At 43.5% G+C, this 17,013-nt stretch overlaps 1 protein-coding gene across 1 annotated transcript in view; it reads left to right on the forward strand.

Moving 5' to 3' along the window:
* The window catches only part of LOC149320763 (uncharacterized), a 48,664-nt gene extending 43,641 nt beyond the window's left edge, over positions 1–5,023 (forward strand). Inside the window, exon 11 of the mRNA XM_089506559.1 lies at positions 708–5,023. Within this exon, the coding sequence (XP_089362685.1) occupies positions 708–2,499 (1,792 nt within the window). The 3' untranslated portion in view covers positions 2,500–5,023. The remainder of the gene's footprint in view (positions 1–707) is intronic.
* Positions 5,024–17,013: the final 11,990 nt, after the last annotated feature.

Raw genomic sequence — 17,013 nt, forward strand, 5'->3', positions numbered from 1 at the left:
AACTGACAGGTAGAATACTACTCAGTGAGATATCAGGCAAACATGAGAGATATCAGGCAAACATGAGAGAGTGCAAGCAGTGTGCGCACCAAGAGGAATCTACAGCTTGTTGTGGATAAGTGAAACTGTGTTAAACTAATCCAAATTAAACTTACTGTATTTTTTTAAGTGCTCATGGCTATATATTTCACGTTCTGTTTCCTTCCCCAAACAGGAGATGGAAAGGACAATAAGAAATAAGCAGAGCCATCTGTGGAAATAAGCAAGGTGTCAAGATCCTTGGGAAACAAAGAGGACCAAAATGGAACGTGGTAAACCATTCATCTCCATGAACCCCTGATACCACAGGATAACAAAAGAAAGAAAAGGGGGAAAAGCCCATTGTGTGGGAAGATATTAAACCATTAATGAACACTAAAGAGACATTATAGAACCTGAACAGGGAAGAAATCATGTAAATGCATGAAGTTTGGAAGTTTCAGCTGATGTCAAAATTTCGCCTCAAATCAGAGAGCACAAAGAGAAAATACACCCTGTAAATGCATGCAGTGTACAAAGAGCTTGAGTAACAAAAATTCTTACTCATCTTACTGCTCTCAGAGGCAGAAACCACATAAACATATGGAGTGTGGAAAGAGTTTCAGTCAAAGTCAAAAGCCTTCCTCACCTCAAACAAACAACACAGGAGATAAACAATATAAATGCATGGAGTGTGGGAAGAGCTTCCGTCAACGGCCACACCTTACCACACATCTAAGAACCCATACAGGAGAGAAGCCATATAAATGCATGGAGTGTGGAAAGAGCTTCACTACAAATGAAAAATGTAATGTACATCAAAGAATCCACACAGGGGAAAAACCATATAAATGCATGGAGTGTGGAAAGAGCTTTAGTCAAAGTTCCCATCTTATTTCACATCAAAGAATCCATACAGGGGAAAAACCATATAAATGCATGGAGTGTGGAAAGAGCTTCAGTCAAAATGAAAATCTTACTATCCATAAAAGAATCCACACAGGAGAGAAACCATATAAATGCATGACTTGTGGAAAGAGCTTCAGTGACCAGGGATCTCTGACTAAGCATCAGAGAACCCATACAGGAGAGAAACCATATAAATGTATGGAATGCGGAAAGTGCTTCAGTGGTAGTCAACAACGCGTTTTACATCAAAGAACACACACAGGAGAGAAACCATATATATGTAAGGTATGTGGAAAGAGATTCACTGGGAGTCAGCATCTTCACAAACACCTAAGAACACATACTGGAGAAAAACCATATAACTGCAAAGAGTGTGGAAAGAGCTTTAGTGAAAATTCAAAACTTGTTCTACATCAAAGAATCCATACAGGAGAGAAACCATATAAATGCATGGAGTGTGGAAAAAGTTTCAGTGAAAGTTCATCTCTTACAGTACATCAAAGAATCCACACAGGACAAAAACCATATAAATGCATGGAGTGTGGAAAAAGCTTCGGTGATAGTGGAAGTCTTAGTAGGCATCAAAGAACCCACACAGAAGAGAAACCATATAAATGCATGAACTGTGGAAAGAGCTTTAGATATTGTACAAATCTTACTGTCCATCAAAGAGTCCACACAGGAGAAAAACCGTATCAGTGCATGGAGTGTGGAAAGAGCTTCGGTTACAGGGAAAGTCTTACTATCCATGAAAGAACCCACACAGGAGAGAAACCATATAAATGCATGGAGTGTGGAAGGAGCTTCAGTGAAAGAGGAAAGTATACTATACATCAAAAAACCCACACAGGAGAGAAGCCATATATATGTAAAGAATGTGGAAAGAGATTCCCACTGAGGCAACAACTATCCTCACACCTACGAAGCCATACAGGAGAGAGACCATATAAGTGCACTGAGTGTGGAAAGAGCTTCAGATACACGACTAACCTTTCCATACATAAAAGAATCCATACAGGAGAGAAATCCTTTAAATGCACAGAATGTGGTAAGAGTTTTAGGGATAGTGGAAGTCTTACTAAACATCGGAGAACACATACAGGAGAGAAAACATATAAATGCATAGACTGTGGGAAGAGTTTCAGTATAAGTCAACATCTTTCTTTGCATCAAAGAATCCACACAGGAGATAAGCCATATAAATGTGTAGAATGTGGAAAGAGTTTCAGACAAAACCAACACCTTTCATCTCATCTAAGAACCCACACAGGAGAGAAACCATTTAAATGCACATACTGTGGAAAGAGCTTCAGGAATAAGGGAGCTCTTACTGCCCATGAAAGAATCCATACAGGAGAGAAACCATATAAATGCACAGAGTGTGGAAAGAGCTTTCGTTATAGTGGAAGTCTTACTGTCCATCAAAGAACCCACACTGGAGAGAAACCATATCACTGTATGAAGTGTGGTAAGAGCTTTATTGATAGTGGAAGTCTTTCTAAACATCAAAGAATACACACACCTCAAAGAACCCGCACAAGAAAGAAACCCACTAAATCCATGAAATACTGAAAGAGCAGTGAAAGTAAACACCTTTCTATAGATCAAAAAAACTAAACATAGATGAGGAACCATATCGGTATATGAAATGTGGAAGGATATTCAGGATGAATAAGAACCTCCATAGACATCAGATAACTCATGCATTGATTGAATGAACTTCAGGGAATGAACTTTAGTGTGATTTGAAGAACCATATTCCTCATCAAAAAGCCCATATTTAGGAGAAGCTAAATAATGGTGTAGAGTGTTGCTTGACAGTAAGAGCTGTTTGACACTGGAAGACACTTCCTTGGAGAGTGATGGAGCCTCTTTCTTTGGAGGTCTTTAAACAGAGGCTGGATGGCCATCTGTTGAGGATGCTTTGAGTGTGAGTTCCTGCATGGCAGGGGGTTGGACTGGATGAGCTTTGTGGTCTGTTCCAACTCTATAATTATCTGATTCCCCCCCCCTCCAAGGATCTTTACTCAACATCTGAGTTCTAAGGGTGAATCTGTATATAGTGGACCATTCCCATCTGCAGCAGTTTGATCCTACATCCACAGATGGGGGGAAAAAGTGGATGTTTATGCTCCATATTATTCAGTGGTGGTGACTGCACACAAACGTATCAGCATGTCCATGCATACACTGCCATTGAATAATACATGGTGTGGCAATCCACAGCAGATCCACTGTTGATAACTGAAGCTGTCCAAAAGCCCTACAAACCATCAAGGCCACTTGAAGCTCCTGAGACAAAAACAAATTCAGGAATCCTCTGAAGCTCTGTACCTGTCCTTTTGGTCTGATGCCCTCACTGGAAGAGGTTACATCAGACACGGACCCAGTTGCTAAAGTAAGTACTGACCCTCAGTAACTGTCAGTGCCCAGTGTTAATATGGTGTGGTTTCTAAACCAGAACAGCATGTGAAGCTATGAAGAGCAGTGTTGGGTCAAATTAATGGCTCTCTTATCCCAGTATTCTGTCTGCACATCCATTTTCACCTCAAGGATATCAGCATAACTGCATTCATCTTATACACTGGAGCAGTGGTTCTTAACCTTTTCTTTACCAACAACCTCCTTTAAATATCTTTTGTTGCTGCAGATCACCCAAGACGTAATTCAAGATTTAAAACCTTAAAGTGCATCAAATATTTATATAACACTGGTCTTCAGGGATGTTCTCATTTGGAGATACTGCAGCTGGCCTTTGGATGAAGCTTTATAAGACACTAGAAAAGCAGTGGAAGCAACATCTTTAGGTGGACTTTATCTACCAATCCTTTGCTGATCAGACTTCTCACTTGTTTTGATTTGCCTGGGCCAGGACCTGGACTTTTGTTTTACTTTGTCTTTGGCTCCCACTTGCTTGGCATGCCAGATAATTCCATTTTTCTGACCCTGGGCCTATATGTTTACTCTGTTCCTTGATACTCCTGTCCATATCTGTCTGCCAACTGGGTATGGTTTTGCTGCTTTGGAGTCTAGACTCTGAAACTTAGGTGCTGAAACTTTCCTGTCTGGAATGAGGCCACACAGGGGAAGTGCCACACAGTCAGCAGTAATTTATCCATTTCTTGGGTGTGGGAACAACATCTCAATCTTGTGGGGATCTGATCTTGTAGCACCTTTGAGACTGACTAAAGAAGTTGGCAGCATGAGTTTTCGTAGACACCAATGCATCTGAGGAAGTAGACTTCTGCCTACAAAAGCTCATGCTGCCAATTTTGTTCTTTAGTTAATCTCAAAGGTGCTACAAGATCTCTCTACATACTGATGCTACAGACTAACACAGCTATATCTTTGAATTCTATCACTGTGGGTTCAGTTTTCTGACCTTTATCCCACTTTCAGATAAGAATAATTTGTAAATTTGGACATAGTATGTTTAGCAAATGAAAAATTAGAATTGGGGTTGATCCAAGGGTTGAAGAAAGGAGCAGTGGGATTGAGTAGTGGTGTGTTACAATAACCCTGAGATGGGGTCTCTCATCTGTTCTGGAACTACAGTTCCCATGATCCTTCACCATTGGCTGTGCTGCCTGCGGCTGATGGAAGATCAACAAAATCTGAAAGGTTGTATGTTCTCCACTCCAACCTTGCCAGTGAAGAACAGAATATTGTCAGTTCACTAATAGGAAGGGAGACCACAAAGTTGTATTAGAGCTAAGCAACCAGTAAGTGTTTTCGATGTTGTGGTAGCATTCACTAGACAAAATAATATGTAACCATGCTGGGAGTAGGTTCTGTCGTTGTGTGCCTTGAAGTTGTTTCTGACTTATAGCAACCATAAGGTGTCCCTATCATGGGGTTTCCTTGGTAAGATTGGTTCAGAGAAGGTTTGCTATTGCCTTCCCCTGAAGCTGAGAGTATGTGACTTGCCCAAAGTCACCCAGTGGGTTTAATTGCTGAGCTGGGAATTGAGCCCTGGTCTCCAAAGCTCCAATGCTCCAACCATTTATCTTTAATTCTTAATGATTACATTTTAAAGTGTGTATTCTTAAAATTAGTGTGCCAATGTAGTAGAAAGGTCTTGTGCATCCTGTAGTTAATGTATGAAACCAGAAGGTTTTAGGCCTAAGTTTCCATAAAAAATAGATACACATCTATGGAAAATAAACATCAACAGAGTGGACTGATAAAAATGAAATAGTATTATGTGTCTTTGTTGTTGTGTAATTTTAGGTTGTCTCTGAATTATGGCAACCATAAGGCAAACCCATTATGGGCTTTCTTTTTTGTTGCAAAATTTGTTCAGATGGGGTTTGCTACTGCCTTCCTTTGAGGCTGAGAGAGCGGGACTTGCCCAAGTTCACTTAGTGGGTTTCCATGTCTGAGTGGGGATTTGAACCCTGGTCTCCCAGATTCAAACCACTACACCCTTAATTTACATTATTTTAACATCTGTTGAGAGAGCTGAAGCATCTGCTGAGACGTAATGCATCTTGAGACTCCCATTTACATTTTCTTTATTGAAGACTGGCCATTCCTGAGTCAGTAATAAAGCATCCTGAGAGGCCTCTGAATATGTTAAGAATATGAATATGTTAATCTCCATTTGTTCCTTTGCGGAGAAGCCAACTCTTCATAGCAATATAGCAATAGCAAGTAAATTTCTATACCGCTTATCAGTGAACTATCACTCCCTAAGTGGTTTACAAAGTGCAAGCCAATTGCCCCCAACAGGTTGGGTACTCATTTTAGCGACCTTCAGGCTGAGTGGACCTTGGAGCTGTCCTCTAGGATCGAACTTACAATATTATGTCTGCAGTACCAGCATTTAACCACTGCACCACCAGGGTTCTTTGGGTGAATGTAGACAAAAAAGTGTGCTGTGTAGTGTATTGGTTAGAACTGGCACACTGGGATTTAGGGGCTTTTTCATGCTATACCTTTATAGTTGTAGTTGTAGAATTCCACAATAACTCCCATGATTCCACCTATGGAATTCTGGGATTTGCAGTTTCCAGAGGGGTACTTCTAATTCTCATCCCAAGAGCCCTATTGTCTCACAAAACTACAACTCTCAGGACACCATAGAATGTGGAATCATAGTGCTATAATTACAGGGTGACCAGACATCCTACATTTCCTGGACATGTTCTATACTTCAGTCTGTCCAGGAGGAATTCCAGAATGTCTGCCATTTTGAGTATGACCAAGAAATATGAATTTATATTTATCTTAGTGTTTTTAGCTTTTAGTTTGAAATGCTCTACATTTTTCTTGAATGTCCCACATGTTGCATGTGCCTTGTCTTCCTTTTCAGTCATGACATTTGGTCACCCTGTATCATTATGTACAGTGGTCCCTGCACATTCGCTGGGGTTAGGGGCACAGGACCCCTGTGAATGTGGAAAAACCACAAATAACAAAAACACTGGTGCTTTACAGACTGCCCAAAGAGGGCAGTCTGCCGGCGCCTCCGTTTCCGCCGTCGGGAAGCCTCAGCCTCCACACGGCGAGGCTTCCCGGCGGCCGAAAAAGAAGCCCCAAAAGGGGGCTTCCTTTTGTGCTGCAGAAATGACGCCGCAAGGTGCCAATGGCACACTCGTGTCATTTCCATGGTGCGATGTGCGGACGCTAAGCGTTCGCTATGTCAAAATGGCAGCGCCCATGTAGAATGGGCGCCATCATTTTGTACATGCTCACTGTGTACTAGGGTTAGGGGCGTCCTTTCTGGACGCCCCTTTCTAACCCTAGTACGTGCCGTGCACGTACTTTCCGCCTGTGCGGAACGGGCCACTTTTTATCTGAGAGAATACCTTAGGTCCTCCAGTGCAACTCTGTGGTCAACATCTGCCAGATTTGTCCATAAAATTGTGCTGGAGGAGCTACAAATACCTAGTGGATTGTTCTCTCTAGGAATCTCCAGGTCCTTCAGTGCAACCTTTGGTTAAAGTTGACCATAGAGTTGCACTGGAGGACTTAGATATTCCTAGAGAGAACATACTAATACAATCTATGAATAATAAAATCTGCAAGAGTCAAATCTGCATATCTGGAGGGATGACAAGTGTGAATGAACCTTGGAACTCCAGATCTGCATACTGCCCACAGGTGGGCCTATAGCCTGCAGTGAGTAGAGCCAGTGGCATCTCTAGAGTTGGTGTCATGGGTGCGGTAACTCATGGTGTCACCCCCCATTGACCACCTCCTATACCACACCACACAGAAGCCTTAGAAATGTTTTTTGTACTAATGTTACTCATCAGTTATAATTCTCATATGTCAGTGAATATAATGGCAATAACTGTGATGTAAACAACTAGCACAATTAAAAGAAAAAAATTGAAAAATGAAAAACAGGGTGTCACCTGGTGTAGTCTGCACTCCTCGCACCCCCTAGTGAAAAGTCAGTCTTTTCCTTTCCCCGTCCTTTCCTTAATTGATCCATTCTCTCCCCCCAAGAATCACACACAGATTTATAAGAAAACACACATGTTCATTTTACAGAGACACACGTAAGAGCGCATGTGTCCCAATTCATCTAACACGTCCAACCAGAAATACACAAAATGAGAAACCCAGAGACGGAGGAGTGAGTATTCTGGAGCCATCTAGGCACTTTTGGATTCCCCCCCCCCCCATGGCTCTGATGGAGGGTAGGCAGCTTGTAGGAGGCTCTTTTCGCAGATACTTGCCAAGATCATAATTCGATCCGCAGGGAGAGGTGGGAATAATAATAATAATAATAATAATAATAATTATTATTATTATTATTATTATTATTGCCTAGGTTACTCCGGTCCCATTTTAGGAGTTCCTCAAGGGATAGGAAGGGAGAAAGAAACTGGTTTAGAAGTACCTCTCAGTTTTCTGGAAAGTTCTAGTTACCTTCAGATGTGGCAGCAGCTGACTTAGGCTGCTGCCACACTGCAGGATTAATGCAGTTTGCTACTGCTTTAACTATGGCACCATCCTATGGAATTCTGGGATTTGTAGTTTTTCGTGGCACCAGAGCTCTCTGACAGAGAAGGGTAAACATCTCACAAAACTACAAATCTCAGATTTCCATAGAATTGTGCCATGAGGAGGGAGCAACTTGTTTTCTGCTGTTTCAGACAGAGACTGGGACCCGGAGCAATGGATGCAAGCTCCAGGAAAACAGATTCCACCTCAACATTAGGAGGAACCTCCTGACAGTAAGGGCTGTTCGACAGTGGAACACACTCCTTCCTCAGAGTGTAGTGGAGTCTCCTTCCTTGGAGGTCTTTAAGCAGAGGCTGGATGACCATCTGTCAGGGATACTTTGACTGAGAGTTCCTGCAGGACAGAATGGGGTTGGACTGGATGGCCCTTGCGGTCTCTTGCAACTCTATGATTCTAGGTAGTACCAAATTGCATTAATTGTGCTGTGTAGATGCAGCCTCAGTCTCGGGGGGGGGGGCAATTAGATATTCAGTGTGATAATGTTTTTTTCATATGAAAAAAAATTAGGTTTAAATCAAAGAAATCAGTATTTTTTTCTTTTGGAATCTAACTTTTATCTCCCCCCCTTTAAGAACTGTGTTGACAGTGCAATGGGGTGGAGCGGTGGGGAGAACTATAATACCTCTGTTCTCTTCAGCATGATACACTATTCCAAATAGTGAGAAGCCTATTAGGATCAGAATCTGTCAGGGTACTTTGAAATAAATTGTTACTGGGGACACAAGAGAATTATAGCACTATGATTCCAGTTTAACTGCCATAATTCCATTCTGTGAATCCTGTGATCTGCAGTCTTTCTTGGTATGTGCCCTCAAGTCATTTCTGACTTATGGCAACCCGAAGGCAAACCTTTAATGGGGTTTTCAGTCCAACATTGACACCACAACCAACATACTGGCTCTAGCGCCTCCCCAGGCTACAAACCTTGGGGCTCCATAAGATGTTGCCATGGCAGCTATAGTGCTATAAGTGTGTAATGTGGAAGGGTACTATAAGGTTTCCTTGCTCCCATTCAAAAGGTTCATGTGTACAGGTATACAGTCAACAAAGATGTTTTTAAAGATTTCTTCTTTCACAAAAAAAAAAAAAAATGGTACCAGAGGTGGAAAGAACGAGGATAGATTTCTACACTACACACAAAGCATTTCAACATTTTCCAGCAAAAGCTTTTATTCAAAACGTAACAATATGCCTAGGCGAAATGAAACAACCAGGTCAAGGTGGCCTTGCAGAAGTAAAGAAAAATATGTTGAACTTCCTAGAGACTAGATGCATCTGAGGAAACAGGCTCAATGTCAAGTCTACCAGCTTCTTTCTTTCAATTAGTCTCAAAGGTGCTTCAAAAACCCTTTGTGTGTGAACAAGTTGTAACATAAGGTTGCGTCGATTTGAGTACTTAAAACAAGTTTTGCTGTTGTGTGCCTTCAAGTCGTACCTGTCTTATGGCAACCCTATCCTGGGGTTCTCTTGGCAAGATTTGTTCAGAGGAGCTTTGCTATTGCCTTCCTCTAAGGCTAAGCTGAGGGAGTGTGACTTGCCCAAGGCCACTCTGTGGGTTTCATGGCCAAGCTGGGAATCAAACTCTGGTCCCCAGAGTCTCTCAAATCATTATGCCACACTGGCCATCTTAAAACAAATACAGCATAGCACACACACACACTGAAGTCAAGGTTAAAACAGAATTAAACTGTTAATGGTATTAAAACAATTTAAATTATTCACCAAAAAGGTCCAACGGAAGCAGTTCAGCATCTTCAAAAGCCCCTTTCTAAAAGTTTGTCACAATAAGAAAAATCCTTGCTTGCTGATGGAAGGACAGCAAGGAAGAGGCCATTCCCTCTGCCATGGCAAAGGGATTTTCAGAGCTATGGGGCAGCTGCTGAGAAGGCATTCCCTCTTGCATTCCCACTAGTTGTGCCTGTGAAGGTGGTAGGACTGAGAAGTGCTCCTCCTGAGGATCTCAGGGCCTGGGCAGGGAGACACTGTTAGGATATGGCCATATTGTCATGAGAGACTTCTTCTTTAAACCTGAGGTTACCTTTTACCTCTTACTTATTAGAAGGGCCCTTGTCAATGTGACCCCCTACCCAGTATCCACTCTTTATACTACACTCTCTCTAAATGTATAAAGGCTAGGGTCCTAAGTGTCTTCCTCTTATTAATTCAGTATACATTAGTTAGTGTCTTTTTATGTGCCTATATGGTTTAGAATTCACACAGGCAGAGACTTCTGTTGTAACAAATGAACACTGACTTTATTGAATAACATTTAAAATGCCCCAGTGACTGCATGGCCAAAGAGGGAGGTGCCAGCCTGCAGATAGCCTTCCCTACCATCTGAACTAAGACCAGCAACAGAAAATGCAGGCCTATGACCAACATCTTCAATTTTTTTCCTCCTGTTTGCCTGATAAAGAAGCCAGTGTGACTTCGAAAGCTTGCAACATGTAATTGTACATTTCAGTTGGTCCAATAAAGGTATTATTGTTTGGATGTTATAGGATTTGCTATGTGGCTAACACGGCTACCCCTAGATATTATTTAGCAAGAATAGTTCCAAGAGGGAGTGGTTATAGTTGCAGGCATTTCACAGTTTTCCTGTAGCTGGCATCCGTTGCTCCATGTAGTAGACTCTAGAGCAGCAGAAAACAAGCTTGCTCCAGCCTCAATGTGACATCCCTTCAAATATTTAAACAAGGCTCTCATGTCCCCTCTTAACCATCTCTTCTCCAGGCTAAACATACGCAGCTCCCTAAGTCTCTCATCATAAGGCATGGTTTCCAGACCTTTCACCATTTTTGAGGTTCTTCTCTGAACATGCTCCAACTTGCCAATATTCTTCTTGAATTGTGGCTTCCAGAGCTGGACACAGGATTCTAGAAAAGGTCTGACCAAAGCAGAATAGAGCGGCACTATTAGGATCTGTTATCTTTGCAGGCTCCTCAACTGTAAGTCAACACCGGATTGACTCAAGATACCATAATTAATGACAAATGAGAAGCATGGAGGTTAGATTGGAATTCTTATATAAATGGAGCCTCAGTGTGTTGGCATTAAGCTGTGGCAAATGAAGGAGAAGTAGTATTGGTATTTTGTATAAATCAATCCTCCGGTGTAGGTAAGTATTAGATTGAAACTGATAAATATCTATACAGTCGGCTCTCCTTATCCAAGCATTCAAGCATCCATAGCTTGAAAATATTTTTTAAAAATCAGCTAACCTTGATTTTGCTGTTATATATATGGGACACCATTTTACTATCCATTGTATTTAATAGAACTTGAGCATCCATGGATTTTGGTATCCATGAGACATCCTGGAACCAAATCCCAGCAGATGACAAGGGCCCAACTTATTTTGAATATTATGATTGTGTAAGGTTTTTTAAAATCAAAACCCCAGCCTTTCATTTGGAGGAAATATTGAACAATACAAGTTTCACATTAGCCAATAATGAAGCCTGCTAGGTGAAATGTGTCTGGCTTCTGTTTAAATAAAGAATTGAATGAGACCTTGGGCCATCCCCCCCCCCTTTCAACAAATGATTTATATCTTATGGGCCATCTCCCAAAGCACTATGCATAGTGTGGACTATGAAGTGATAATCTGAATAATTATTTTAGTGTTTTCATGCATTTGTTATGTAACTTTACACACACACACACACACTTTATATTTATACTCTTTTTCTTTACCTTTTCATGCAATTGGGTAACAAGCAACACCTGCTAAATTTCCCTATTATTAAAGGTATAAGCGTCCTTTGCAGTTTTCACTCTGATAACCAGCATGGTGTAGTGGTTCGAGTGTTGGACTATGATTCTGGAGACCAGGGTTTGAATCCCAGCTCGGCCATTGCAACCCACTGGGTGACCTTCAGCAAGTCACACTCCCTCAGCTGCAGAGGAAGGTAACATTAAAGCCTCTTTGTAGAAACTTGCCAAGGAACCCCATTATAAGTTCACCTTAAGGTTGGCATAAGTTGGAAATGACTTGAAGGCATGGTACACACAACACCAACAAAAGGAAGTCACACTCTCTCAGCCTCAGAGGAAGGCAATGACAAAGCCCCTCTGTAGAAACTTGCCAAGGGATCATAGAATCAAACCCATGATAAGTTTGCCTTAGGGTTGCCATAAGTTGGAAACGACTTGAAGGCAGGCACCACCACCAACAAATGCAACTCACACACTCTCAGCCTCAGGGGAGGTAAATGGCAAACCCCCTCCTTGCAGAAACTTGCCAAGAAAACCCCATGATAGGTTTGCCATAAATCAGAAACGACTTGGTGACACCCAACAAGAACAAAAAATAAACCATCATCCAGGGCTTAAGGGGGTCCTCTTGTAAGTGCCACAAAAGCATCTTATTGTTTTACAATTTTATATTTGATTATATGTATTAGTTGTTTTTACAGTTTATATTTTATTTGCATAACTTGCTTAATTTTGTACAGTTTATATTTTATGACTTTGGCAGATTATATGCTGTTTTGATGATGTCTGTAAAGTGCCATGCACATGAGGACTCTGGCTGCAAAAGGGGGGAAATTTAATTTAAAGGACAAAAATAAAGAGTTTTCTCCTCCCCAGCTCTAAATAAAAGATACTTTACAGTTTCAGCAATCTTCCAGATGTCATCTTTCTGGGTCTGATGTTGGTTTGCTCTCCTCACTCAATGGAGCTGGTGCAGGGTCTTTCAGCTCCTGAATTCCTCTATTTTCTTGCTGATGGTAACTAATTTGGCTAAATTGGTTACTAAAATGGCTAACTTGGTAACTAAATTGGCTAAAGTGTAAGAAATGCCCTTTCCGGCTGCCTGGGCCTGTTTGCCACCAAAAGACAGCTCTCTGCCTGTTTGCCACCAAAAGACTGCTCCAAACTAAAGGCTTCCAGCTACAACAGAGCATGCTGGGAAAGGGCAAACCAAACCTGGAAATAATGCAGAGGATCCTACAGCTCCTCCCACAACTAATACAAAGAACTTTTCCTACACTAAACATACTATGGCCTGAACCAATGTGAAAGAAAATGCAGGGGGAGATTCAATCAGTCCTGGCAGGACATCACAATAAACATTAATCATCATCATCATCAGGTGCCTGGAAAGGCATAAGGAGATTGGGCCACTCAGTCCTCCAAGGGTCCTAATTGCTAGAGAGGCAGAAAATGTTCAGAACTTGGGTGGAGGACCATAGAGTTTGCACCTGGAAGGGCCTCCAGAACTGGTGGAAGGTGAGGCCAATACCTGTGAAGAAGGCAGGAGGAGAATAAGGGAAGCCAGGCATTATTTTTTGAGGTGGCGTGGCAGATTAAGATGCTTTCTCAAAAGAGTCAGGGAAAAGGGAGGGGGACAATAAGGCATATGCAGTTATATCTGGGATATACATATGTTGGCCATGTAGTAAAGTACAGCAACATCCAGAATCCACAAGACAAGGGATATCTTAATGGGCCCAAATCAAAATGCAATGAATGACACTGGAAATCCAAAATCAATTGTCCACATGGGTGGCTGAGAAAGTGACACCTTTGCTTTCTGATGGTTCAGTGTATGCAAACTTTGTTTCATGCACAGAATTAGGAAAATATTGTGTATAAAATTACCTTCAGGCTATGTGTATAAGGTGTATATAAAACATAAAGAAGTGTTGGGTTTAGACTTGGGTCCCATCTCCAAAATATTTCATATACTTCTTATTTTCCATGCACTTTGGATGGATGTGTTTATAACATTGTATGCATCTAGGAAGTGTACACACTCCTTGTCATTTATGCATTCTGGCCCAATGTATTGCTTTGTCTACACACTGCTTATCTGGATGCCAGGAAATTGCTGTTACTGCATCATTTTAATATTTTAGATATTAAAACTTTCTTATGTGTTACTCAGTGAACACTTTTTCCTAGACCAAACTGTTTTGTTTTTGGTTTAGGCCAACACTTCATTGTTCTGATCTTTGTTACATACATACAAGCCCCTCATGCAAACACAGCATACTTTGCCAACCCCAAACCAGTCTCAACAGTGATAATGGTTTCTACCTTTTGCTAATTCAGATTCTTTACTTGTTAGAACATTTTCTTCTCAAGTTATAATAATAAATAATAAATAATAAAAATTTTATTTATATACCGCCCTTCCATCGGATCAGGGCGGTTTACAACAGTTAAAATACAATAATACAATAATAAACATTAAAATTATACAAAATTACATACAGCGTAAAAACAAAACAGAGCAAAAAGGCCCCCCAGGTTAGCCAATCCCATTGCCAGTGCGGCGGGGGGCCCTATGGGACCTTATTCAGGGAATGCTAACACAAACAGGTGGGTCTTCAAGTCCCGTCTGAATTGGGTCAGGGAGGTAGCTGAGCGGAGCTCTATGGGCAGCGTGTTCCAAAGGGCCGGGGCGGCGATGGAGAAAGTCCTCCGAGAAGTGGAGACAAGCCTCGCCCCGGGAACCCTAAGTAGTTGCTGCCCAGATGTTCTGAGGGTGCGGGGCGGAATGTATGGGGAGAGGCGGTCCTTCAGGTATCCTGGGCCCAAGCCATTTAGGGCTTTATAGGTCATCACCAACACCTTATATTGCGCCCGGAAGCGAATGGGCAGCCAATGGAGATCTTTTAGTACTGGTGTTATATGGCTGGCCCTGGACGTACCAGTGACCAGCCTGGCTGCCATGTTCTGCACCATTTGTAGCTTCTGGGTTTGGTATAAGGGTTGCCCCATGTAGAGTCCATTGCAGAAATCCAGTCTCGAGGTTACCAGGGCGTGTACCACAGTTTCAAGGTCCCTCTGGGCCAGATATGGGCGCAGCTGGCGAATAAGCCGAAGCTGATGACAGGTGCTCTTGACCGTCGCATTCACCTGAGCGGTCAGGTGAAGGGACGAGTCAAGAAGCACCCCCAGACTGCGCATGGAGTCCTTCACAGGGAGCGTGACCCCGTTCAGGACAGGTGGAATCACCGCCATTCCTGGGCCAGGGGAACCTATCACGAGTACCTCCGTTTTCTCTGGATTCAGCTTGAGTCGGTTTTCCCTCATCCAGCCCATTACTGACTCCAGACAGGCCACGAGAGGAGAGACGCCATCCTCAGTCACTGCATCAGTCGGAGACATAGAGAAAATTATCTGGGTGTCATCAGCGTACTGATAACCCCGTGCCCCATGTCTCTGGATGATCTCTCCCAGCGGTTTCATGTAAATGTTAAATAGCATGGGAGACAGAATAGCTCCTTGAGGGACCCCAGTTTTAGGGGCCCTCTCGTCGGAGCATACGTCTCCCAGCTGCACCATCTGGGACCTCCCGGAGAGGTAGGACCGGAACCACTGGAGCGCAGTGCCCCCGATTCCCACCTCTGCCAGGCGCCCCAGAAGGATACCATGGTCTATGGTATCGAAAGCCGCTGAGATGTCCAAGAGCACCAACAGGGACACGCTTCCCCTGTCGATGCCCAGACGGAGATCATCGACCAAGGCGACCATTGCCGTCTCAACCCCGTGACCCGCCCAAAAGCCAGTTTGAAATGGGTCCAGATAATCCGTTTCATCCAAGACCCCCTGAAGCTGGATTGCAACCGCCCTCTCGATCACCTTCCCCAAAAATGGCAGCAGTGAAACTGGCCGATAATTATTATACACCAGGGGGTCGAGGGAGGGCTTTTTTAATAAAGGTTTTACTATGGCCAATTTAAGAACAGATGGAAATTGCCCTTCCCTCAAGGATGTATTAATAATCCGGCGTAACAATGAAGTTACAGCCGGTCCCCCCTGGGCTGCTAGCCACGAGGGACAGGGATCGAGAGAACAGGTTGTCTTCCGAACACTTCCGAGGATCTTGTCCACATCATCGGTACTTACCAACTCAAACTGATCCAGTTTAATAAAGTCCACGGAGGCCCTGGATACCTCTACTCTAGGTTCTGCCTGAATGTCGGCGTTAAGACCTTCGCTTATCCGAGAAGTTTTATCCACGAAGAAGTTATTAAAAAGGTCACAGCAGGCCTTAGAAGGTTCAAGGATCTGGTTCAGGGCAGGAGGGAGCTGAGTTAGCTCCCTAACTACCCTGAACAGCTCTGCTGGACGCGACTCCGCGGACGCGATGCGAGCACCAAAGAACGAATTCTTTGCTGCTCGTATCGCCTCTCCGTAGTCCTCTAACCGTTGGGCTAGGAGAGTCTTGTCGTCTAAGTGAAGGTGTTTCCGCCAACGGTACTCTAGCCGTCGCAGCTCCCGCTTCCTTGCCCGGAGATCTTCCGTATACCAGGGCTTGCGTTTGGAAGCGGGTCTGAGAGGGCGCTTGGGAGCGATACTGTGTATAGCCCTTGAAAGACCGGTATTCCAAATACCGGTCAGGGCATCAACAGAGTCGCCGTCACTTCCAACCATGTATCCCTCTAGGGCTTCCTGGAACCTTTTGGGTTCCATCAGCCTTCGAGGGTGGACCATCCTAATAGGTCCACCACCCCCGGGAGGGATCTGGGTAGAGACCTTGATTTTCGCCTCAACCAGGAAATGATCCGTCCATGGCAGGGGGGAAATATTAGTTATTTCCGCCCACGGATTTTCCGCATCCGAACAAAAGACCAAATCGAGAGTATTACCTGCACAATGCGTAGGACCCAAAATCAGCTGGGACAGGCCCATGGTCGCCATGGTATCCATGAATTCGTGAGCTGCACCGGGTGGAACATAGCTGGCCATGAGGGAGATGTTGAAGTCGCCCAGGACAAGAAGCCTGGGCGTCTCCAGCATCAGTTCAGCGACCAGCTGTGTCAGCTCGTTAAGGGAGTCCGTTAGCGCACGGGGTGGGCGATACACCAACAGAATCCCTAGACTGTCCCTCGCCTTTAGGGTCAGGTAAATACACTCGATATAGGACATCTGTCAGATGTGGTTCCTGGTGAGGGACACGGTGTTCCTATGTATCAAGGCCACACCCCCCCCGCCCACCTAACCTGGGCTGGTCCTTCACCGAGAACCCGGCAGGCAGGGCCTGAGCCCACACAGCATCCCCTTCAGGCCCCAGCCAGGTCTCGGTAATGCAAGCCAGATCGCAACTGTGGTCCTCCAACAGGTCGTGGAGGATGTGGGTCTTGTTGTTAA

Source organism: Sceloporus occidentalis, unplaced genomic scaffold (assembly GCF_023333645.1).
Source record: "Sceloporus occidentalis isolate IW3139 unplaced genomic scaffold, rSceOcc1.0.p SCAF_1, whole genome shotgun sequence".
Taxonomy (NCBI): Eukaryota; Metazoa; Chordata; class Lepidosauria; order Squamata; family Phrynosomatidae; genus Sceloporus; species Sceloporus occidentalis.